Genomic DNA, 23,795 nt, shown 5'->3' with positions numbered 1-23,795 from the left:
GTTTGTGGTACCTGCTCAGATGTCGCTCCTGCCAGCAGCCCCTCTGCTAAGGAAGTGGCAAGCCAGCCAAAGAGCTCAGCCCTGCAGGGGAAATGGCTGCAGGAGCCAAGATCCCTCCTTATAAGTCTGCTGACAGAAGGGCAGGCACGGATCAGCAAAAAAAAAACTGGAATATGTGACAGCCTCATGTTTTAAACTACAAATACATCATATAAAATCTGTTCCAAACCAATATGACAGATCTCCGTAGGTCATTTTATAACACTTTTAAAATATGCAGAAATCACATTTTTACTGGAGGTTGCAAGACTGTGACGATCATAGCTACTTATAAGCATGTTATAATATTTCTTAAACAAAATCATCATATCAGTGATTTCCAAATATCAAAGAATTCAACAAAAAAAACATGAGAAAAGCAGTGACTGCTGAAGCAAAAGGGATTAAAAGAAAGCCAAAGGACACTCACCTCAGTTACAGCTCTCTATTGCGTCTCCGGACATCTGAAAAGATGCAGTGACTCCAAAAAGACTTCAAATGTCCAGTGTTTGCTTTCCTGTGGGGGAACTTGGTTTCAGTCATTTGCAGTGCGTGAAGGTGTCTGGTGCTGAGCTGCGCACTGCTCTGTGCCGGCAGCAGATGTCCCGCGTGACGCTCAGTGAGCAGCTCTGTGATTAACTGAGGAAGTCAGCTTCAGTGGAACCATGTAAATGCCCCAAAGGAAGTATTACTAGTTATCAGATATAAATATTTTATCTTTATAGGATACCAATATTCTACTCTGCTGTTATTTTACCAATACATGTTTTTGAAATGAAACACTTGAAATGATGCTCAGAAAGCTTTTCAATATGGAAATGTGACTTTTTTGTGCAATTTCCTTCAAAACATTACTGTGATTTCTTATGCAGAGAAATATTAATAGCATTAAAGAAAAAATAATAGATAAGAGATGGCATTATACACAGTGCAATGCCTTCGATTATGTCAATGATGAGTGAAATCATTTTGGAAAATAAATCCAGAAATCAAGTAACTCCGGCTGCCATGATGTGTGTCATATAGCCTTACATAATGCAATTATATGTATGAATAACACATACATTATACATACACATTTAAACTTTAAATATATAGAAACATATGTGCAGTACCATTTACACACATTTTTATACATAACACTATATTTTATATGTTTGATTTTAAATTTACAACAGGTTTCGGTTAATTCATGTACAATTAAAAAAATGAAAACACCTTGAATACAAATTCTTTTTTTTTTTGAAAATCGATGGATGTTGTCACCGATAATTTCCTTCACTCCGCCCGCGTGTATCAGTCCGCAGTATAAATCGAGCGCACACGTGCCTGCTTTGTTTTGCAGAGGGGCGTGGTTAAGGGACAGTACTTGAATCTGATTGGCTGCTGGGCCTCAGTGAGTTTTCAAAATCGAGGCAGCAGCTGATGGAGCTGTCAAAACAGCCGACAGGAGGACAACGTGACTGGTGAGAAAAGAGACAAAGACGTACCGTAAATGAAGCCAAATATAGGTATATAGAAATATATATCGATATATATATATATGTAATACATCTCTCTATCTTTTTCTTTTTGTTCAAATAATGGTTACAAAAAGATTTTAGGTAATTGTTTGCCGTGTTGCGAGACAGATCGTTAGCTAGCTAGCTAGCTAGCTATCTGTAACAAATCTCTCCAAGCAACATTCAAATAAATGTATTATTCTGAATATTCTGTTGCCTTTATCCGAATCTTAATACCTTGAGTAGTGCAGAAAAAGCTAGCTCCTATCCCGACTATAGCATGTTTATTCACAGTGGGCAGGTTGGTGTGTAGACTAGCTAACGTTAGTTGTTGACATGGTCGCTTATTTAAAGGAGCAAACCCATCATGGCTTTAGGTATTTATTGGTGAGCTATAGCATTGCATTGTGATATAATGTACACATTTTGACATCCTGCACTTTACATAACTGCCATACAGTAGTTTGGGTTGCCTTCCATTGTGTTCCACCTAAACTCAGCTTGCAGAGACTTAATGATCCATCACAGCAAACATGTTGTCTCAACAGTCTGCTGGGCTGGAGCCATGAGGACGAGTGAGTTTGACTCTTCATCTGAAGAGGAGGATTTTGGAGAGGAGCAGCTGACGCCCTTCCACATCTCCTGGTAAGTTTTTAGCAGTTGTTGGGGGCCAAAAGGTTTGTGCATCAGTGAAAGTCAGTTTGCTTGTATGTATGTAGTAACGTAAACATGTGAATATGTTTGTGATTGGCTTTAAGGTTACCTCTGTCCATAGTGGAGTGCTCACAGGTTCTTGGGATATGCGCACTGCCAGGTAAAGTCCTAGTTTATCATATGTTTGTGTCTTTGCATGTTGATGTTTTTACTTTATTGTGAGGTTTTGTGAAACTGAAAATAAAACAACTTTTTCCTCATTTGGCTTCAGGTTGCAAATTCAAAGACATCCGCAGGAGTCTGGAAAGAGATGTCGGTAAGACGACCTTCTTCCTTATTGGCGCTTGAATAAAATATTAAATAATAAAATACAACCATAATAACATTCACATGTAGATCTTTTATTTGGCCTTTCTTTTTGAAATACCTCATTCCAGTGGATTTGGGAAATGTAGTGTGTGAGCATGATTTTATAGAATCACATCCTGTAACCGCAGGCTGCTACTAATAATAATAGTTTTCATTGTCAATTCAATTGATCATTTTTATTTGAGTTATTAAATCATTTGGTCTATAAAATGGCGAAGCAGTACAATTTGTCACAATTTCCTAAAGGGTTAAGTTCTCTCTCAGATTTCATGAGTGAAAATTAATGAAATGTAATGTCAGTAATATCAGTCTGATTATCAGGATTAGTCCAAAGGCAGAAGAAGCGCTTCAACTCTTTTTGTTGTGTTTGTGAAGATGCAGAGATGGCAGAGCGTGAGCCCTCTTTACTGGGAATAAAGAGCTCATGTTTGCAGCAAGAGTGAAATCCTCATTTTCCAGCAATATAAGCAACCGGAGGCATTGGCTAACCTGTACATGTAACATATTCCCCTAAAGCGATCTCATGATAAACCGGCCTCGTCGGAGAAAAAAAACCCTGTTTTACATCTTTTTGCTTCCTTCTTGTCAACAGAAGAGCTCCAGAACCAGGGGGTGCAGGAAGTGTTTGTTTTCTGCACCAGAGGAGAGCTGAACAAGTACCGGGTTCCCTCCCTGCTGGAGGTCTACCGGCAGCGAGGCTTCACAGTCCACCACGCGCCCTTCCTAGACGGAGACGCTCCCGAGCTGGAACAGTGCTGCCAGATCCTGGAGGAGCTGCAGGTCAGCCTCGAGAACAACAGGAGGACTGTGGTCCAGTAAGAGAATTAAAAAAAAAAAGTCTCTAAAAGTTGCATCAGTGTTAAACTAAACATGCACAAAAAGAAACCGTCTAATCACGTAGCGTGTTTTACATTTCCCAGTTTATCTTCCTCTTTCTTCTGGATAAAAGCAGGACAGGAAATGGCTTCTAACATGGAAGTACTCTGAAGTGTTTAGTTTATTTAAACAGTCTCAAGTTGTTGTTCGAAGAAGTCTTACTGGTCGTGTTACGGCGAGTAAAGCAGTATGATACAGACTTTTTTAAATGTTTCCCAGAAACAATACATGTTAATACTCCCAAAATCAGTGGGCTGTCGATGATGAACCTTATTTTCTTGGTCGCATTTTTTATTTATTGTAATTTTCATTCATACTTACAACAAACTATTGAACAGAAGGTAAGCCAAATATGACACACCCTTTGTTCAAAAGATGCGTTTTCTTTGGCAAGATGCGAGAGAGAGATCATAAATCATAAACGAGCTCACCTCAGCTGATCTGCATGAACAAGACGACTCATGAAGTAGAATGTAATGAAAAAGAGTGATTACGTGACAAGTTGTGATCCGTCTTGTTTTTATTGGATATGGCAGCATGACAGGAAAACAAGAAATGTTTCTCAAGTCGGTTTTGTGATATGACATTAAATGATATTTTGACAAGAAAAGTTTCTTGTCAAAATGTAATAATTTGTCTAAAAGTGATGCAAAAATATGTCGTTTGACATGAAAGATATCTTGTTAAAATTAGAAAAAGTTCTAACAAGATCTTTTCACAGATTTCATGAGATTTAATATTTTTAGTGTCATGGTGGCAGCAACACTCTCAGCAGCCTCACCAGACCAGAGCAGGAAGAGGAAGGATCCTGGTTCATGCGTCTCGAGGCCCCCCGAGAGGCTCCTGAATGGAACTGGTTGTACTGAACTCTCCTAATGTGTGAGAGAGTGTCACGATGTTTCAACCCAAACATGCAAGCGTAGAAACCGTGCAAGCGAAGGTTAAAGATCGACGTCGATACAAACGGTTCTACCCTTTTGTGTTTTTGTAATATTTGAAGTATTTTTAAATGTTCTGAAGTGGAGAACCAGGGTACGTCTCACCACAAAGACATCGATCTTCCGTAACACCCTCGGGACACCGCATTACACAACTGAGCGATTTTCTTCCAGCTTTCAGCATTTGATGGGACTTTGCGCTTTCTTTCTTTTTCCCCCTTCAGCTGTTATGGAGGCCTGGGACGCTCCGGATTAAGTACGAATATTTTACTTCTCCTTTTTACTTTGAAAGTTGTTCTTTGTGTCATCCATCAATGTGTTTGTTTCTTTAAATGTCAGTTTATGTTGAAAAGTTTGACCTTTTTTTTAAATCCCTTTCTTTCACTGCTCTGATCTCGTGGATGTCTCATATTTTCAGTCGCCGCCTGTCTGCTGCTCCAGCTCTCTCCGACGATGACGGCGAACAAAGCCATCGAAATCCTCCGGGAGCACCGAGGAGGAGGAGCCATACAGACCGTGAAGGTGAGACTCTGTTGTTTGCCTCATTGCACATGTAGATATTTAGGCTGCCATTTATACACATCACTTACTCAAAACATGCTCAAGATATGTTAACAATTATTGTTGAGTAATCACGTTGTAAGTTGAGACTATTTTTGAAAGTTACTCCCAAAAATGTTCCATTTTATTTCGTTCCTCGTCTGTATATTGTTGTTCATAATAATGATAAATATGGTCCACCATCAAAACGAAGGGACTCGGTGCTACTTCACATTATTTTAAGTTTTACGTGTTTTTGGAAGTTTACAGTCGGCATGACCCAAAGTCAGAATGTCCACATTATGAAAACTAGACCTAGTTTGATAAATACCGTAGTATTGATAATACAGTGCTCTGACGTTAGTGATTTGAGAGCGACTTACAAGTATTGCATTCAAATACTTTGTGAGAACATTACCTTGAAAGACTCATTATTATTGGCTGTTATTTAAAGTTGTCCTTGTTAAAAATGTTACTTTGTTTGTTACAAAACAAATATTGGGCGACATATTTTCAGAGATCTTTGAAAATCTCAAACAGCAATATTGTAGTTTGTATATAAAGTGAGTATTGGTCAGACTGAAGTGGATGTAGGAGCGTCTTCCACTGACCGTGCATGGATAGCGTAGCTTTTGATGAAATCCTAAAAATATAAGTGACAATATTACACCCGATGTGATGTCACGCAAGTTTCAACTGTTTAGAAGTGCTGTGCGTTGCTAAACAAACATGTCAACACCTTAATGTAACTTTTCCGTAGCAATACAACTTCCTCCATGAGTTTCGGGAAAAGTATGCCGCCTACCAGCAGAGCAGAGCGGTTTCCACAGAGCGCTCTGTGTCACGGTGATCACTTCTCTTCATCTCACTCGTCAGCGTTTCTCTCCCGATGGTGTGATTTACAATTCTATTCTCTAATGACTGCACTTTAACAGAATACTTTAATATATTGCTTTTTCTCATAATCAAATTAAAGCCTTGATATGCTGGTGGGGTGTTTATTAGCAAGTTTACAACATGTTTGCATTGTTACATTTAAAGAGGTTTGTCACGAGGGTTGAGGTGAACTGAGAAAATGTATCGATACTTTATGTCCAATGAGCTGCATTTTCTTTAATCTGTACAAGCGTAAATCAGTACTTTCCTGCTCCACGTTATTTCTCATAACGTTTGTTTTTATTAGCCACTTCGCTAGCATGGCTAATAAGTGTTTTTGCCACTCATGTCTTTTTTTTTAAAGGTGGAGTTAAAACAACATTCCAGTCCATTAGAACAGTTGGATAGTTTTATTTAGATTCAAATAAACTCAAGTTGTGACATGACGGGATCTAATACATACAAATGTTATCTGTGACAAATGACCATAGCTTTCCCTGATAAATGTCCACATTTGAAAATGGCAATAAATACTCTTAGTATTTATGAGTGTTCGTCTAATGGCCTTTTGATTCGGAGAAGAAAATAAACTTTCTAGATTTGTTGACTGGAGATGACTCGACGCTGCGTGGAGTGCTTGATATCTTGGAAACATAAAAAGTAAAATTCAAAAACATTGGACTTCCAAATGCTGTGGAATATTTGGTGGCGAGATGAAGAAAATGCACAAATGACAGTGTTAAGAGATTTCTAAAGGTACATTCAACAGTATGGCATACTCGCAGTGTCCCACCAAAGTTCAGAAGGAGAATAAGTACTGTTGCTTCCCAACACTCCAATATATATATATTATTGTACTGTTGAGTCTACCTTCTAGTTTATTGAAAGCTGCGAGGGCGGTTCTACAGAAACACAGGTCACACGTTGCTGGCTACTCTGGATTCACACTTAAATATTGCCATTGAGTTCAACAGGGATTACATCATGTAAATGCTGCGATGGAAGGAATACATCAGATGGTTCTGAAACTGACGCACAACCAGGTTGTGATTGTTCCTGTGCAACACGTTCCACTCAGTGATAACAACCCACGCACTCCAGCCCGTACTCTACAAAACAGTAAAAGACCGTGAGCAATAACAGAAGTTTGCATTTAACCATTTGTTTTAGTGATAATGAACCACGCTGCAGGCAACACATGAGCTGTTAAAGCCCAGAGTCTAATTCACAGGAGAAGCTAATGAAGTTCAGCAGCACAGCTCAGACTCTCACAGCCTAACGGCTGAAACTGTCGACCCAAATTTGTAAACGCTCAAATGTTGGGATTTATTTAATCTATTCTATTCTATTTAAATCCCCAACATCAGAATCGCACCGTTAGAAATGAAACAGGAAAAAAAAAAAAAAAAAGTCCATTTAGGTTTGTCCTCATTTTCGATCAAATTTAAACTATAGTGCTGTGAGAGGAAGGCTGCGACCGAGAGTCTCTTAAAACTGGTTAAATGTTTCCAAAATGACACGTGTGTGTGGGGGAGGGGGTTGAGTTTGTCTGCTTGAACTGGCGTCTTGTTGCCGAGCGGTGGTCTCCAGCAGGTCCAGTGCTCCAGCACTAAGATCAGTGTCTGGTCGTCTACTGTACATGCAGGTCCTTTTCCTTCATCGGCCCGTCTAAGAGCTCACCAGAACATAAATCATCCTGTTTACAAAGAGACGACAAAGTGGGGACGAGTTAAACACTTACACCCGTAACATCACGCGTCGCCATGTTTGCTTTTACAGGGTTTAACGTCTGAAACACTTTACTTTCTTGCTAATAAATATGAAGTTACAGCCAAGAGACTGTTAGCGTAGCATAGTTTAGCTTAAAGACTGGGGGGGGGGCGAAATGTTTATTTTAATTGTTTTATGTACAACAAAACAAAGCAGAAATGATAATGCGTACCCATAGAGATAGTAGAAGAAGGACAGGAGGTAGAAAGCCAGTTTGCACCAGCCTTCTTTTTGACAGAACGCCAGGATGTCAGCGTTCATGATGGTTGTCGGGTCGTAGAGTCCTGGACAGCTCATCACGGGTCTGCTCATATACCTGCATCACAGAGACAAAGCGGTGCGTTAAACCTCATTACTCCGTGCAATACAGATGTTATTGATAGCCTAAGCACTGACATGTGTCCTTACCTCCAGACATGATAAGCCAGCAGCGGCAAGTTGAGACAGAGGGTGAGCCACTCTGCCGCACAGAAGAACATCACACAGAAGAAGAAATGGATGAGATATTCTGGGAGAACCAGCTGGAAAGAACAAAATCAAAAAAGTCAGTCCAACGCTCATGTTCTTGTGAGTCTGTTTGCTGATTTACTGTCAGTGAGATGCAGTACTAATTGTTAAACTGTCCACACAGAATACTTAATTATTACCCAGTAAGGAGCCACATGGAGAGGTTAGAGCCAGAACAGTATGAAGTTACAGAGCCTGAAGGCAATGATTAGGCCTTTTTTTTTTTTTTTTTTTACACAAAGCCGAGCTATTTAAAGAGACGCACGTCAAAAAATTGCCCTCAGCTCCACAGAGTCAAAGACAGGCATAAAATACTAATTAGCTACAGAGAGATGCTTATTTTAACAATGCCTTTCCTAAACATTAAGCCTATTGTGTCACAGTTTAATGTCCAATCTCTACACATTACTACATGTGCAGAGAAATGTCACATATAAGCCGTCGTGCTGTTGGTACTACGTGAACAGTGCTTCATCATGCACTGATCCCACACTGTGGATAACCATAAACAGGGCGACAAATTAAGCAGAATTTAAGTGATTTGAACACCAACATGTAAATAAACCTGAGGAAAGAAAGACCCCACAGTGAGGCTTAAGCAATACCTTCAGATGTCCTCCGTCTAATGTGGCAAAACAATGTGCGACATGCATCACAGTCAGCCTTCACCACGGACTTATTGCTGTAAATTAATGCGAGCTGAAATTTTGAAGTCTATGAGACATTGTGTCAAGTGGATAGAAAAGGTTAATTTCCCACCCTGGTTATTGTGTCATCCATCAACAACTTGCTCTGGAGAATAGTTGGGCGTGTCAACATCTTTGAGGGACAAACCTACAGATCATACCACGTCCTGACAAACGGAGACACACTGGAGACGGACCATGCTGTGAGCACGAGCAGTGTTGATGCAGCAGCCTGCCTCAGGTTGACAGAGCTCGATGTGGTGGGGGTGGGGGGGCAGATGGAGGCACCACATGGAAGCCATGCATTCAAAAAGAGCAGAGGGCAGAAGGGTGTGTGTGGGAGGGGGGGGGGGGCAACCAACAGCCCACAGATGGAAAGGTGAGGGGCATGTGTGAGGAGGGGGAGGGGCTATAATGTATTGAAATCCTGCACTGTGCTGCCAAATACAAAAAACAACTGATCTCAGCACAAAATGTGCTGACTGAGCTGACAATCCACACGCAAAAAGACTCGTCCTTGGTCAAAACTGCAGATACTACTGTGGAGTGCATCGTGAGGAATCTCTTTTTAGTCACAAATATAACTCCTCCTACTACTGAAATAACAAACCAATCAGTGGGCCCCAAATATTGCTGAGCTGGACTGTGTTAGGATTCTGCAGCCATCTGGTCTAAACCACAGGTGATGTCGGTTTAGAGCCAACACTGAGCTCATGTATACGCTAGCTCAGTTCTGATGACTGAATCTGAAACTGCGTTATTAAATGTAATTTAAAGATCGAACGTTCAATAAATGTTCCTCCAAAACCAATCAAGCCACACCCGATACCATGATCCACAGCTCAAAGTACCCACTACTCAAAAAGCTCTGCTACAGAATCCAGTTAGCTGATCGGACTTTACATGATTACCATGAATACTGTTGTACGTGTGCCTGGTGTCATGTCACTGTTGTGTTTAACTGGGAATTTACTGCACCAGTAACGTTGACACTATTTGCAAAACAAAGGGTAGATTGTAGTAAAGATCATGCATGTTTTGAGCATTTGCAAGTCTTTTCAGTTAACAACTACACTTTATCAATAATCAGTAACATCTAATCCCAGCTAATGTTGTCCGTGGCTCCTACACCTAGACGAGCAGCTTAACGCAGTCAATTTAATTGGTTAGATGAGTAATAAAAATAACAATAAAAAGGCAAAACGAATATTCCAGTTTACGCTCTGCACTCTAACTGATCCACAACAATCAAAAAATGCTCACAAAAGTATATATATATATAAAAAAAAAAAAGATTAGTTTTTAAAACAATATGCTCCATGACAGTAGAAACCCTGAGGCCCAGGTGGCAGGTGGTCTCATCCCAGGCTAAACTCTGGCTTCAACTCTTGAGATTAGTTAACTGAAAAGACGTTTGCAAACACTTCTCCGTGCAAAATGACAAGACTGCAGACTGAGTTGGACTGAGCGGGCATTTTAAAGATTGGTACAAACCTTTATTGCAATTTTGACTCTTTTAATCTTTTTGACCTTTTCAACTGTCTTTTTGCCGTTAAAGTGTAAAAAAAAAAAAAGCAGATTAGGAAAAAACAAAAGGCGTTAGAGTTTGACAGCTGACAAGATCTCTGAATTCATAACAGGCAGGTTATTTAGCATAACAGTGCAGAGAAATGGTTGAAAAAGACAGATAGGCGGACAAAGTTATCCTAAAAACAGATGAAAGACCTTTCAACAGATCATTTCTGCATGCAGTCAAAGAGGCAAGGAGGGCGTGTGAGGGTCGGTGGTGTCACTTACCGGATTTAAAGTGTTACACTGATCTATAGGATTCTTGTAATCAGTCTTCAGCTCATCAAATGCTATTATCTGAGGGAACAAGATGACCACAATGTAACAACGTACACAGAGCAGCTTAATGTTAGTGTACATTTTATTAACATGCAAGAAATGCAATGGATCAACTGATCCCCCCCCCCTTCAAAATGTATGTTTTGTTTGACCAACAGTCCAAAACCCGGCTATTTTCAAAATGACACAAACCAGCTCAAGCAGCAAATCCTCATATTTCAATAAACTCTTGGACAAGATTTATCAAAATTGACTGATTTAACTTATCGATTAATCAAGTTCGTGTCAAAGCTTCACTGACAAAGCAATGCCCTCTTTGTAGTCCTGTTGTTTACCCATCAATTGTTTTCTGTTACACCAAGGTAATCGTATTTAAAATGTATGGCAGTTTTGTTCCATGTCATTTGTAATATTCTGAATTAGACAACAGTACATACTTCTCGTAACTATACCTATGGGGTAAAAATGAGTAACGTTAACGATGCAACTCTTCGGGGTCATGGCTACGTTACCTAAAAGTTTACATTCTGCACTTATAATGTTGACATTTTGACAATAACACGAACGGTCATAACTATGTTGCATGTTGGGAAATATGGGGAAGGGGACGTTTGTCGTTCCGGGATTGGACGTTGATGTTAGCTAAACCTGCTAACAAGCTGGTCAGCTAATAGCTGGACTCTGATCATTTGACAAGCCTGATAGATTACTTGACGTTTCACTATAGTCAGACTACGATCAATAACAGGTGAACAATGGAGGAGGATTGTGACAATACGACAAAATAGTATTTGTTTTCGTCAGCTAACTTTAGCTCCTAGCTAACGGTTGGTTGTGTACCATTCATTCTAGTACGGATGCGTTGCACGTTACGTATGCCGAGCACTGAGCGCGCGGCCGTTTCTATGGAGTTGGCATGGATACGTTCTGTCCAGCCGTTAAAAACGGCATATGTAGCCACAAAGCTCGCCTAGCGTTATTAGCCCGGGGTCTTTCCCAACCGCCATTGCTCTTTCGCCTGATTATACCAGCACCGTTGGACTGACAGGCCCACCGTCTTATGTATAGTTGTCCATATATGTGTACTTACATGCCAGATAGCGAAGAAGATAAGCGCCGCCGTGAGCAGCAGAGCGAGCATGTAACAAAAGGCCGCGAATGTGAACGCCATTTTTTTCTCGGGTTCTGCTCGTCGGTTCCTGGCTCGGTTGGCAGATGATGCAGGCAGATGATGCAGGCAGCTTCGCACCCGATTTGAGATTTGTCAGCTCGTCTTCTTCTTCTGTCAGTGCTTAGCTAGCTGGCTCGTATCCTGTTTGGCTCATTACTGCCATCTTCTGGAGTAACGTATGTCCTTCAGTTCTGGTCTACCAATTCTAATTGAGCTACAATTTATTTGCCACGTTGGAGAGCATATAACGAATTTTACTCATTTATTATTCATCTCTTTTGATGTCTGTGTAGGCCGACAGAAAAATAAATAACAGCTAGTAACATTGATTTTAAAAAAGCTGGACAATAGACAAGACTGTCATGTACAGAAGTATTGCGAAATAGGTGTTTTAACGTTACATTAATATATAATAAAAAGGCACCAATGACCAACAATAATAAGAAATAAAACATCTCGATACAAGTTAGGTGTTCTGTGTTGTAAACAATACAAATGGAAAATATATATATATCTGGAAATACATGGACTGGATGATTATTTACTGTATGTAGGCAACATGTGGAGATACTGTACAACATGTACATTGTTAAATTGTTAACAATGGCCGTAATCAAGTGCCACAATTTCCACATCTTTTTATGTATTTAACATTATGTTCTTTCATTTAGTCCTCTTTGTATTTACACATTTATTTTCTTATTTTTAGATTAATTATGGCACTCCTATGACTCCATAAACTACTACAGAAATGCTAACAGCATATTGGATTTTGTTCTTCTTATCCCCAAATATCTACTGTACTTACAAATTATAGTTTCATATAATAATTAAAAGCAGCTGTACATTGATGTGCATGCATCAGCTGTAAAATGGTTCCTTTTGCCACATTTGGTCAATGCATATAAACATACATGTTATACATGTCAGTTTGAAAACAGCATTCTCCTGAAACCAGAGGGGTAAACATCACTGTCATTTTATTTGAACAATAGGACAATAGACACTTTATAAAGTATGGGAAAATACAAATATCTCAAGTTTCACTGATACCATGAGGCAGCTGGTAATGACACATGTTTTCATTAAAAAGGAAAGAAAATAGAATAGTAAGCATTTGATTAGAGAGGACACCAAGAGCCCAACGACACATTTGAAATTTAAAGTAAAAGACCCAAAAAGCTCAATAATACATGTTCACCACGTAGGAGGGAAAGCTGGACTCCACATAACCAGATACATGGCTCAGAAGGGAACACTTAGTTCACTCGACCATATGAGGGGATTGATTTTGATTGATACATGATCAATGGACAGTCCATTACAACGCATTTCTATGACAAATAGCACAAAAAAAAGAAAGTACGGTCAGTAATATTTCAGATAAAGAGCACAGCCGAGACCAGATGTTTATGTGCAAATAAATCCCGTCTAATCAAATTAACTAAATAATGTAAAATGCATGCAACAGAGCAGCAGTCTTGAATGTGGCATTAGGAAACCTGTTCAGACATACGTGAAAGCAATGCATTTCTATCACAGCTCTCCACATTTCGTTTCAGATATCAGTTCATTGCATGTTTCAAATATATAAAGACAGACATCTTTGATTTCAGACTGACTGCGCATTTTTGAGAATTTGACCGTCAAGCTGACAGTGTACATCTTAGCTTTGATGGTGTCAATGATTACAGTTATACCTCACTGTACCTGTGGGATTAAAGCCAGCCCTGACATCTAAATCAGTAATGATAAAATATTTATATGAAATGGTGTAATCGTGGATACATATCGTCAATTGTCTGATTTTACACATAAAGTTAGAAAAAAATAATTATAATTCCCCCAACAAAGCTTCGCGAATCACCTTCTATTTCCTTTTTTTTTTATAGACGTTTATATGATAAAATAACAAGTTAAGACACGGCATTGGTATGGTAGACTTAGCAGTATGACATCATACATTACTCTGGGTAGCAACACTCCCTCATCTGTTTTACAAAGTTTCTCAATAAGAGCTGACACTGATGGGCGAACATGTGCATATCATTTGTGCCTATTATTCTTTATTACGGTCAGACCAATTTATTACAGAGCTGATATTAAACTTTTATTAAGGATCAGAACCAGAAAATGGAAGTTTCTCTCTCTTACTGCTCACACAAAACCAGCCTGTAGCACCAGCAATACAGATTTGAAGTGCATTTTGTTGTAGCGTTAACTATCTGAGGCTGGTCGCCCTGCTGTTAAGAGCCACTAATCCTTAAAGAACTAGCAACTGGTTTAATGTTTTGGTGTGTTGGATTGGTTTAAATGCTGTTTTAAAAGGATCAGCAGGAAACATGGAAGAGCATGACAAATATCCAAATACAGAGAAATAGATACCACAAGTGTTTGGAAAGTGACTAAATGTATGTTTTAATTTTGAAAAGCTAAAATTTGTCATGTTTGTGTTTCAATTTAAACTTAAAATAGAATTAGATATAAGCTGCTGGCACATTCAATACGCAAATATCAATATCAGCCTTCAAAAAGCTATACCTGTTCTGTATGGAAGATGTGAGTGACCTGCCAAGTCTAAATGTTAAGCACAACTGGCATCTTGGAGAAGTCACAGCCATCATTGTCAAGCTGCGACCACTAATAAGCAATCGGAATGAAGCACAACAGCCATGAAACACCAATAACAGCAAAAGCTAAGATGATATATAACAGTCTCCCTAAAGTAGCCCAGTAGATTATGCCGTGTTTTCAAGACTGTCGTGGTCTCCGGAGACGGCGGTCTGTTGTCAGTAATAAAGTGTTCAGTCTGGAATGTTTCAGTGGAAATATTGTTGACAGGAGCGTGATGTCGTCGTAACAAATATGCAGAATAGAGCTTCACCCGAGAGTCACACTGTTTTCTCTCGACACAGATGAAAAGGTGTGATCTGAGGATGGACTAGCGGGCTAAATGTGCAGCGTGACGAGCACCTCGAGGACTTCTGCCAGCTGGTTCTTGTGCACAGGAGAAGGTACAACACATCACATACAAGTCTTAGGATTGGTCTTAGTGTTGTTGTCATTTATAGACTGGAGTGATTAGAGTTTTTTACCTAAATTATAATCTAATAAATGAATACTGAAGGAAAGACAATAGCCGAACTCTATATTGTTCACTGAATTGTAACTATGGTTGTTCAGATGTTCTGGCAGGAAGTTTGTTTTTCACAAGAAAAGGAAATCACTGCAAAAAGTATGTGCTTACATTACCCGACATACACCAGAAACAAAACAAAAAAATTATGAAAATATTCTTAAAACGTAAAAAAGGTGAAACTAAAGAGGTTCCGAGTTGCTGCGTGTAAACTACTGAAGGTAGCAGGAACTACTGATACAATGCCTGTAAATTCTCCTGGATGAACATGCCTAGGGAGTGAGGATGCGTACTATCGATCCTCTTTAAGAGCTGCGGGAGTGTTAATTCAATACAGACACATAACTGGCACATCGATTGATTTCATGGGAGGCTAAAGCAGACCCGCATCAAATAGTGTTGTCAGTTTCAGGCTGCCAGATGGGTGAGGTTCAGTTCGTGCCACACTGAACTGTAATATGCCATGAACTCTACCAAAGAGGCCTGAAACCGAGTACAGAAGGTATTTTCAAACACTATTTAAATCAGGTCTGCTACAGGGAGGAGGGAAGCATTAACTGTGGTGTGTTCTCCCCAAGAGATTGTGCAATCTGGATCCTCCTCACATCCCAGACCACCGGATGAGATTACTTTAGCCAAAGATCACAAGTTTCTCCTTCAGCCATTCCTCCGTTAGGTCCTCCGTGTTTCTTATCTCAAACACCTGTAAAAACAAACAAAAGGAGCAAAGATGTGCCGTTTTCTTTTTATACAAGAAGGGAAAAGTCTGAGGAGGCAGTTTATCAGCTACCAGCTGATAATGCAATAGCTGTTCGATGATGTAGTAAAAAAAACAAATGCTAGCACCTCTGTGAGGCACAAAAATGATAAAACTAACAAAAGAAAATCGATCAAAATCTAATCTAAATAAGCAAACATCTGGAATAATTAAACAATGCAACCTATAACGCTGATGCTTAGCAGGTACAAAGTTGACCATGTTCTGCATGTTAGCTTAGCGTTTTAGCACGCTAATAGCTGCTAATCAGCACTAAACACAACATACAGCTGAGGCTGATGGGAATGTACTGTAATGACACGTCAGCACTGCTTAACGATGACGTAGCATCAGTGCTAGCAGCCGCTCGCTAACCTTGGACATCCCCACGGTTTGCACCAGTTGGGTTTTGCTTCCCGCGTACATCATCTGCTGCTCTGGTTTGCAACCTGCCGAACACAAAATGCGGCAACATTAACATAACATGTCTGAGATGATGGCACGGTGAAGAACGTGTGGCGTTCGTGAGGCAGCAGCTCTGCAGGAGTTCTTACCCACTGGGCTGGAGAAGATGAAGCACAGAGGGTAGGAAACGCGTCCATCATCGTGGTGGTATTTGTAACTGTAGACGACAAATGTTCCTGGTGCTAAGGACAGTCAACATATTTCACTGGTCAAGTGCAAAACAATGATTTAGGATATTTCAAATCAAATGGTCGACTTCAGGTAGAAATCCAGCTTTCATACACAGGCCGTGCTGCAGGAAGAATATATTAGCAGTTAATCGTAAACTTTGCAACATCACAGACTCCTGATATTCAACGGAAAAAGCGATGACAAATGATTTAAATACGGTTAAAATAAGACACTTATTCAGAGGATATCTGGGCTGTCTCTCAGGCAGTATGTCCCTCAGGTCATCAATAGAAATATCCTGAAAAAAAAGACACATTTGCAATGAGCATCTTCTTAAATTACACTTTATGTAGAAAAGTATTTAACAGCTGTACCTCCGACACTCATTTTACACATCATCACAGAATTCATTTTAAAAGTGAAAGTCGAACATGAACTTCAGACACAAGAATAAAGTACAACACATTATAATGATTTAATAACTATTTTTACCACGTGTTCGTCTTCAAGGATAACCAGCTGCTTGTCTTTGTCGATCTTCACTGAGGGGTAAAAAGAAAGAAAACATTAAACCATCACATGAGTTCAGCCTGCAGGTTCAGTATTTCCACTTGAACCTGCAGGGATGATGTATTTTTGAAGCCTATTGGGAATTTTCCATTGGATTTTTTGCAAAACATAAGCTCTGTGGCAAATGTTTAAGATACTCAGCAAGACAATCGTCACGAATAAACACCACTTTTAGGATTTTTGCAGCCTGAATGCAATCACCAGAAGTAAACAGCCAACACGAGGCTGTAAATGAACCACACCGCAGTCGCATGAGCACGACAAATACAGGAGGCCGTAAAGACGGCGTGATGATGTTTTGTCGTCTCATTTAGCCACTTATTAACCACTGCCTTTAAGACACATAAAAGCATGAACTGACTTATTGCACATGGTAGAACAAAATGTCTTCAGCATGTGTTAACCACAGACCTTATTTCAGGCATTTAACCAGAAACACATTGAAAAATAAACATTGCCTTTGTGATGAGGGAACTGGAAGAGTTTTGAGACCTCAACACATTCCAAATACTCACTAACGATGGCCGCATTATAAGAGTCCTTCTGCAAACGGAACTTCTTCACCTTTTGAACCAGCTCTTCGTCCACATCACACACCACCAGTGATACACTCTGGTAACAAAAAACAAACAGGCGAAACATCAACTTTATATTTCAAATTCATGAACAAAAACCAGCGGCACAGCACACAGATTCAGCTCCTCTGTATTTGTTATGTTCTGTCTTTGTACATAGCGAACAAACCAAAGCTCGTATGTGTTTAAGAGTAATTAATTATGTATTTTTGTCCTCATCATCACCCATTTAAATGTATTCATCGTATGTTCAGATTCCCTCTAGTCCATCTCCATGTTTACCCAAAAAAAATAAACGTGAGAATATAAAAGCAACCTAACCCACAGACTTGAACATAAAACCAGTGTGAACAGGATTGTATTGGTCTGAACCTCTGTCGTTACATAACTCCAGCACAAAGACATAAACTCCTCAAGAGTCTGTGGATTCTTTAATTACACCTTCCTGAGGGGAGAGAGAGAGAGAGAGAGAGAGAGAGAGAGAGAGAGAGAGAGAGAGAGAGAGAGAGAGAGAGAGAGAGAGAGAGAGAGAGAGAGAGAGAGAGAGAGAGAGAGAGAGAGAGAGGATGCAAAGGAAGATAATGCGGAAGAGGCACGACAATAAAAAGCCGTGGGAGGCCACAGGTTGACTTGTGGCTTAAATTCCTCCAGTCACTGACAGCTAGCTCGCTGGGTTTTGCTGATAGTTCATCCAGGAAATAAGACTCAGCTGACACTGAAGACAGTTCAGCTGTCAAACCCCCCCCCCCGGAGGTAATCATTGTTCATCAAGATAAGCGAGGAGCGAGCCAGACGTGTAGAAACACGACAAGCTAACCACACTTAGCTATACTGTTACAGGAAGTTCGCCAGCTTGGTCTTCAAAATAAATGACTATGGCGCACTCTTGTTTTGATGAGAATTACTTTGCAATTAACAGCATTATTTGATTTATTGTGTCTGTAGTAAGAATGTAATAGACTAGAATGCAATGACGGACATACATGCTGCAACGATCTAATAAGTTATGAGTGAGATATTACCTGAAGATGCTTTTATTGTATCAGCATTTGTGTCCAAAATAATTATAAAATAAAACAATATATTTTAACTGAAACTCGTGATTCACATCAAATCATTTAAAAAATGTCAATGGTGTGTGAATTTCATTGTGAAATCCATAACCGGATAAGCAAACGTTCTATTGTCGCTAGCATGACGTTAACACAATGGACAGAGGGTGGAACTCATGCTAGGCTAGCAGGCTAACGCTGCCAGTGTATCTGCGGTCTCACTTTTCCTCAGTAGTGTCCGGAACTTCACATCCGTTAAGAGCACGAGATTAAAGAGCAGACCGGTGAATGAGGAGAGCTCTGTCGCACCAACGGTCGATAACTTACCATTGTCGTAGAGTTAAGTAAAGATCCCTGAAGCTGAAGCTGCTGCTCTGAATGGTACAGACGCCACCAATGTTGTTTTTTTCTTTACTTCACATCATCTTGTGACTGGTTGGACCAATCAAACAAGCGCCTCCCTCATCCAAAAGTTGGTCATAAGTCTCTCCTCAGTATTGTCCTACAGCCTCAGTACTTTATTAAAACAAATTTAGCCTGATTAAACTATTATCACTAAAACTAATTTTCATCTCATCATTCCACTGAATATCAACTCCTCTAAAATAGGTAAGTATAAATAAATAAAAATAAATAAATATAAATCAATAAATATAAATATAATATCACGCTCTTATTTTCTTATACTTTTATATAACTTGTGTTTAGGGTGTGTGTATATGTGTCTGTGCGTGTACATGTTTGTGCGCGTGTGCTCCGGAAGGTGCCCACCCTTCAGAATACGTCATCATTAATGCGCGTGTGCGCTCTGTCTTCCTTGCCCCAGAGTTGTAGTTGTGAGAGGAGCGGACTCAACGTTAGCTTGTAGTTGTATGCCTCGGTAGAGGCTAAATTAGCTGGCTAACTCGGCTCCAACTTGCTGGATAAATTATCTCTGTAACCCACATATCGTTTGAGAAGAGTTCATCTTCCGGTGAGGTAGCGTGACATATCAAGTTTTTACTACTTATTCTAAAATAATAGGAGCTAAAATAAGCAAACGAGCTAACGTTAAGTTAATCCACCTGAACGTTAACTCACAGCTAGCTGCTGTTAGCTAGGTCGGTAGCCAACTGTGTAACATCAGTTAACTAGCAGTTAGATATTGTGAGGACTATATCTCTGTAAATAGTGCAGCTAAATGCAGCGTAGCATCTGTACAGCTTATCGTAATGATATTTAAGTCTGATGAAGATATTTCGAGTCTGCCCGAATGGATTTAGTTGGTCATCATTCGGGGATGGAAACATTTGCTGTGCTATTATTACTCAGAGCCTCTGTGTGACGAGCCCTCTGTGTGTGACCGCTTACAATGATCGGTTGTTACAACTTCCTCATAACACTAATGAAAGTTGTGTCTTCTTCTTTTTTCTAGATCATGGCAGATTTCTCGGTGAGTTGAAAGGATCGCACACTTTTAGTGGTTAAACAGAAGCTTCAGTTCTGTTCAGAGAGTCACTTTCTCGTTCTCTTCTAGCTGTCAGATGCCTTAGGAGACGACTCTCCAAGCAAGGCAAAGAAAATTGGAAATAACCCGACCGCTCCTGCCGGTAACCCTCAGCCTCTTGCAAATCCAGGCTGGCCGGGTGCAGCCCCAGGAGCTCCCACCCAGCCCTCCGCTCCGGCTGACTTTGCTGGTGGATCTGGCCCTGGGGCGCCGGGGCAGTTCCCGTATCCCTCTGGTCACGGGGCACCAGGGCAATACCCAGGACCTCCTTCAGCACCTGGTGGGTTCCCCCCTGGTCCTGGGATACCTGGACAATACCCATCTGCACAATACCCCCCTGCACCGGGAGCTCCGGGGCAGTTTCCCTCCAGCCCTGGAGCCCCTGGGCAGTTCCCAGGGCAGCACCCAGGGCAGCACCCTGGGCAGTACCCTGGGCAGCACCCTGGGCAGTTTCCTGGGCAGTACCCACCTGAAGGAGCTCCAGGACAGCTACCCGGAGGCCCTGTTTCTTACCCAACTGGACCATTTCCTTCTGGCCCTGGAGCTCCCCCTGGGCCTTATCCAAATGTGCCTTACCCAGGAAGTCAGCCAGGAGGAGGCAACGGGATGTACGGACCTGGTGGTCCAGGTGCATTCCCCCCTCTAGCTGGCCCTGGTGGTTTCCCTGCATACCCCGCTGGAGGCTTTCCCCCCATGCCCACTGGGTCATGGGGACCCCCTGCAGGTGGAGGCTTCCCTCCTGCCCCTGGCGCCTTTGGTCCTGGCCCTGGGCCTATGGGTCCGTACGGTGGGCCTGCCGCTCCAGGAGGCATGCTGGTGAGTACTAATCCTGTTTACATTGTGTTGCTTGCTTTCTGCATTTCTTTGCTGATGGGTTTCTGCTCTGGTGCGCAGTGGCAGTTTTGGGGATTTAGGTTGGGAACTTACTACCAGCTACACTGCCGGCCTCTCTTGCAGGTCTCCGGCTAACCTTGCACATATATTCAGTTATACTGTAGAGCAGGGTTTCTTCTAGAATATGGACTGGTGTGGTGTCTTCCTTTTACTGCTGACGGTGGGAAAGACAGCTACCGGTAGTTTCCTGCCTTGTTGGGATTTACTGCATGATGGTGCATTTTCAGTGAGGGCCGCGTTTGGATTATTTCTGTGTCTTGGGCTCTGCTGGGGTGCAAAGCAAAACAAAACATGAAGCCGAATCGAGAAATATTCAGAAGTAGTTATCAAAAATGTGTTCTTGTCTTTCAGCCCAGATATAATCCACCATATAATTGAAAGCAATGAACTCAACTTTTCAGTCGGACAAGGACGTCACTTCCAGAATCAACATATGGTTTGATTAGGCAACATGAACACGTGGAAAGACTATAAAACACAATATAGAGTCAGGATATATGTTCTGTCTCCCTGGGCAATGTATTAAGTTAATTAAAGTGCAATATGATTGATAATGACATATTTACACAGAACTCATGTTTATTGTATGAAGCCACATTTATATTCTCTGATAAAATCACAGTTTGATTCAATCGTGTGTGGTCACTTTTGTACATGTTTATGACTCATTTTTTTGTCTTCTGTCATTTTGCTCAGAAGTCAGTTTCTACTGTTGATGCCTTGCTGTCTTAAAACTGTTAACTGATTTTCTATTTCTTTTTTGACTTTTCTGTTCTTGTCGAGTCATTGTGAATGACATAAGAGTGTTTGACTAAGTATAGGTGATGACTCAATCGGGTGTTTTCATTAGGAATGTGGGCAGGGTCAAAGTTTTGAATAATGTTTAACTAACAATCCTCTCACTAGTTTGTGATATTTAGTACTTTGCTGTATATCACCAAGTTCATAGTATTAGTGATCAAATGTGTCTACGTCTGTTCCTGGGGATATTATAAACATGATAAACGGTGTTTATTTTTGTGTATCTGCCGAATAAACACAGTAAATCATTTCTCACTATGCATTTTTTTTTACTTGATTTTTAATAAACGGAGCATGTTTTTAAATGTATTGTCACAATTTACAAAAAATGTGACTATCTCACAGATGGTGCCATATGATCTCCCACTTCATTCTGGAATTATGCCCCAACTTGTAATCACGATAGAGGCGGAGCCTGTTCCTGGAGCAGACCGGTACAGTCATCCTCTAGTTCTAGTTCTGCTTCCTGTTTGAGGAACAGAACACTTCATTATCAATACTGTTACTTTTTTTTTGTTCAAGCCATTAGTTGCCAGTAGCACTCAGTCCTGATCTTTTTCTTGCAGATTCCAAGTTGACTTCTTCAAAGGCCCAGAGGTCGTCTTTCACTTAAATCCTCGATTTGACGAGCAAACAGTTGTCAGAAACTCCAACCTAGGTGGCTGCTGGGGTCCGGAGGAGCGGGATGCATTTTTCCCCTTTGTTCCTGGACGTCGTTTTGAGGTAAAGTGTTTCAGTGATGGAACTGCAGCTACGACAAAACAGTCATTTGTTTTACCTGAAGCCCATTTTCGTTCCTGATGCCGTACACCTGTCTGGTTGACTTTATCAAGCTGATATTGTTCAGTCTGGAGTCAACACTTTGCATGTTTTGCATAAACTTTCTCTTGCCCCCCCCTCCCTGCAGCTGAAGATCCTTGTGGAGGAGGACTCGTTTAAAGTGGCGGTGGACGGGAACCACCTGCTGGAGTACGAGCACAGAGTGGGCGGGCTGGAGGAAGTGAACCTGCTGCGAGTGACTGGAGACATCGTCCTCTACAGCGTAGCCCCGAACATGATCTGAACCTCAGCTACCAGACCGCGTGCTGTACAGGAGACACCGTATCTGAAATCCTTTCAAATACCTTGATGGAGTTTTTGAGGCACAATAGTCAGTAAAATGCAATCTTTGCCCACCTGGCACTTTGTCATTTATTACAGAACAAATTGCAGATTAACTCAGCACGTTATAATCCTTTTCTCTTTGTTTGCTGGATGATATCTCTTCTTTTCTTTGCCGCTCACAATCCATTAACGACATAACAGTAGTGAATGAGATAAAGTGCATCTAAAACAGGCGTTTTAAGGAAATACTAATTCAAACCTAATGAGAAGATTGTAGGCCAAGTGGAACATATTTTCCACTAGTATGCTGTATTTTGTTTACAGTACGTGTATGTTTATTATCCTGTCCTTCATATCAACATCTTGTAATGCATGAGAGTGTGATGCTGAAAATCAACTTGGTCTCCTTTTCCCCTTCTGTCGTCAGCGCTGGCCGATCCCCCCCCCCCAAGTTTCTTAAAAAGTATTTATATACTTTGACTTTGAGCTCCTTCTCTCTTCAGTATGAATCCTCCTGAGCTCTGAGACTGGAGGGTGGTGTTTTACAAATTATGATTTCATGTTGAAGTCAAATGGAATGGTGAAAAAAATGAGGCTCAATTTAAAGTAAATCGTCGGATAGGAGAGGGATGGGATCTCTGATTTGTTGCCAAAGATAACAGTGGTACAATATTTTCAGATTATATGCTTATGAATAAAAGGGTGACAAACAAATAATGACTGATAATGCTGTTTGATTCAGAATATTGTACACTTTTCTGCCTGTGCACATAATAAATACTAGTTTCCCTGTTCCCATTCTTTGTTTTACCCCAAAGTGGAGAAAGCGAATTGTCTTTTACAGGATGTACTTCTGTGCATTTGATATAGAATCAGAAACTGGTTTATTGCCAAGTACGTTACACAAATAAGGACTTTATTTTGGTGATTGACGCCTGACTATAAACAGTGAATTTATAGCACAGTGGTAGAAAGTACATCATTTCATTTATATAACAATTCATTATA

The 23,795-nt window shown here is 40.6% G+C and overlaps 4 protein-coding genes across 7 annotated transcripts; 2 read left to right on the top strand and 2 right to left on the bottom strand.

The window, feature by feature from the left end:
• Positions 1-1,447: 1,447 nt before the first annotated feature.
• On the top strand, positions 1,448-5,817 carry cdkn3 (cyclin dependent kinase inhibitor 3). Of its 3 annotated transcripts, none has more exons than XM_079286360.1 (8): positions 1,448-1,505; positions 2,090-2,186; positions 2,300-2,355; positions 2,467-2,511; positions 3,157-3,379; positions 4,603-4,634; positions 4,797-4,900; positions 5,679-5,817. In XM_079286360.1, exons 2-8 carry the CDS (start codon positions 2,107-2,109, stop codon positions 5,766-5,768), a joined length of 630 nt encoding a protein of 209 aa, XP_079142486.1. In that variant the 5' UTR covers positions 1,448-1,505; positions 2,090-2,106; the 3' UTR covers positions 5,769-5,817. The 3 variants fall into 3 exon arrangements, with proteins under 3 accessions (XP_079142486.1, XP_079142487.1, XP_079142485.1); XM_079286361.1 differs by having other exon boundaries at positions 1,487-1,550; positions 3,157-3,344; XM_079286359.1 differs by having other exon boundaries at positions 1,487-1,550.
• Positions 5,812-11,856, bottom strand: cnih1 (cornichon family member 1). Its single transcript, XM_079286362.1, has 5 exons — positions 11,696-11,856; positions 10,555-10,623; positions 7,973-8,085; positions 7,737-7,880; positions 5,812-7,490 (listed from the first exon to the last, which is right to left on the bottom strand). The coding sequence occupies exons 1-5, from the start codon at positions 11,774-11,776 to the stop codon at positions 7,463-7,465; spliced, it is 435 nt and encodes a 144-aa protein (XP_079142488.1). The 5' UTR covers positions 11,777-11,856; the 3' UTR covers positions 5,812-7,462.
• Positions 11,857-12,739: 883 nt separating this feature from the next.
• Positions 12,740-19,056, bottom strand: gmfb (glia maturation factor, beta). The gene is made up of 7 exons (XM_079286363.1): positions 18,830-19,056; positions 17,391-17,487; positions 16,798-16,847; positions 16,554-16,603; positions 16,224-16,306; positions 16,045-16,118; positions 12,740-15,615 (listed from the first exon to the last, which is right to left on the bottom strand). Exons 1-7 carry the CDS (start codon positions 18,830-18,832, stop codon positions 15,544-15,546), a joined length of 429 nt encoding a protein of 142 aa, XP_079142489.1. The 5' UTR covers positions 18,833-19,056; the 3' UTR covers positions 12,740-15,543.
• Positions 19,057-19,335: 279 nt separating this feature from the next.
• On the top strand, positions 19,336-23,572 carry lgals3a (lectin, galactoside binding soluble 3a). 2 transcript variants are annotated; one of them, XM_079286353.1, is made up of 6 exons: positions 19,336-19,475; positions 19,917-19,934; positions 20,019-20,804; positions 22,029-22,117; positions 22,250-22,406; positions 22,591-23,572. In XM_079286353.1, the coding sequence occupies exons 2-6, from the start codon at positions 19,920-19,922 to the stop codon at positions 22,744-22,746; spliced, it is 1,203 nt and encodes a 400-aa protein (XP_079142479.1). In that variant the 5' UTR covers positions 19,336-19,475; positions 19,917-19,919; the 3' UTR covers positions 22,747-23,572. The 2 variants fall into 2 exon arrangements, with proteins under 2 accessions (XP_079142479.1, XP_079142478.1); XM_079286352.1 differs by having other exon boundaries at positions 19,336-19,480.
• Positions 23,573-23,795: the final 223 nt, after the last annotated feature.

Source organism: Melanostigma gelatinosum (genome assembly GCF_949748355.1).
Source record: "Melanostigma gelatinosum genome assembly, chromosome: 16".
NCBI lineage: Eukaryota > Metazoa > Chordata > Actinopteri > Perciformes > Zoarcidae > Melanostigma > Melanostigma gelatinosum.
Note: the sequence above shows the minus strand (reverse complement) of the source record. Positions and strands in the feature narration are given on the sequence as shown.

Coding starts and splice junctions, on each gene's coding strand:
- lgals3a (XM_079286353.1), top strand. Junction 20,805..22,028: donor CCGCTCCAGGAGGCATGCTG/GTGAGTACTAAT, acceptor ACTATCTCACAG/ATGGTGCCATATGATCTCCC. Junction 22,118..22,249: donor CCTGTTCCTGGAGCAGACCG/GTACAGTCATCC, acceptor TTTTTCTTGCAG/ATTCCAAGTTGACTTCTTCA.
- gmfb (XM_079286363.1), bottom strand. Junction 16,604..16,797: donor TCCTTGAAGACGAACACGTG/GTAAAAATAGTT, acceptor CTTTTTTTTCAG/GATATTTCTATTGATGACCT. Junction 15,616..16,044: donor AAACCGTGGGGATGTCCAAG/GTTAGCGAGCGG, acceptor TTGTTTTTACAG/GTGTTTGAGATAAGAAACAC.
- cdkn3 (XM_079286359.1), top strand. Junction 2,356..2,466: donor TGGGATATGCGCACTGCCAG/GTAAAGTCCTAG, acceptor ATTTGGCTTCAG/GTTGCAAATTCAAAGACATC. Junction 2,512..3,156: donor GAGTCTGGAAAGAGATGTCG/GTAAGACGACCT, acceptor TCTTGTCAACAG/AAGAGCTCCAGAACCAGGGG.
- cnih1 (XM_079286362.1), bottom strand. CDS start 11,776: ATGGCGTTCACATTCGCGGCCTTTTGTTACATGCTCGCTCTGCTGCTC. Junction 10,624..11,695: donor TCTTCTTCGCTATCTGGCAT/GTAAGTACACAT, acceptor TTGTTCCCTCAG/ATAATAGCATTTGATGAGCT. Junction 7,491..7,736: donor TTCTTCTACTATCTCTATGG/GTACGCATTATC, acceptor CTTTGTAAACAG/GATGATTTATGTTCTGGTGA.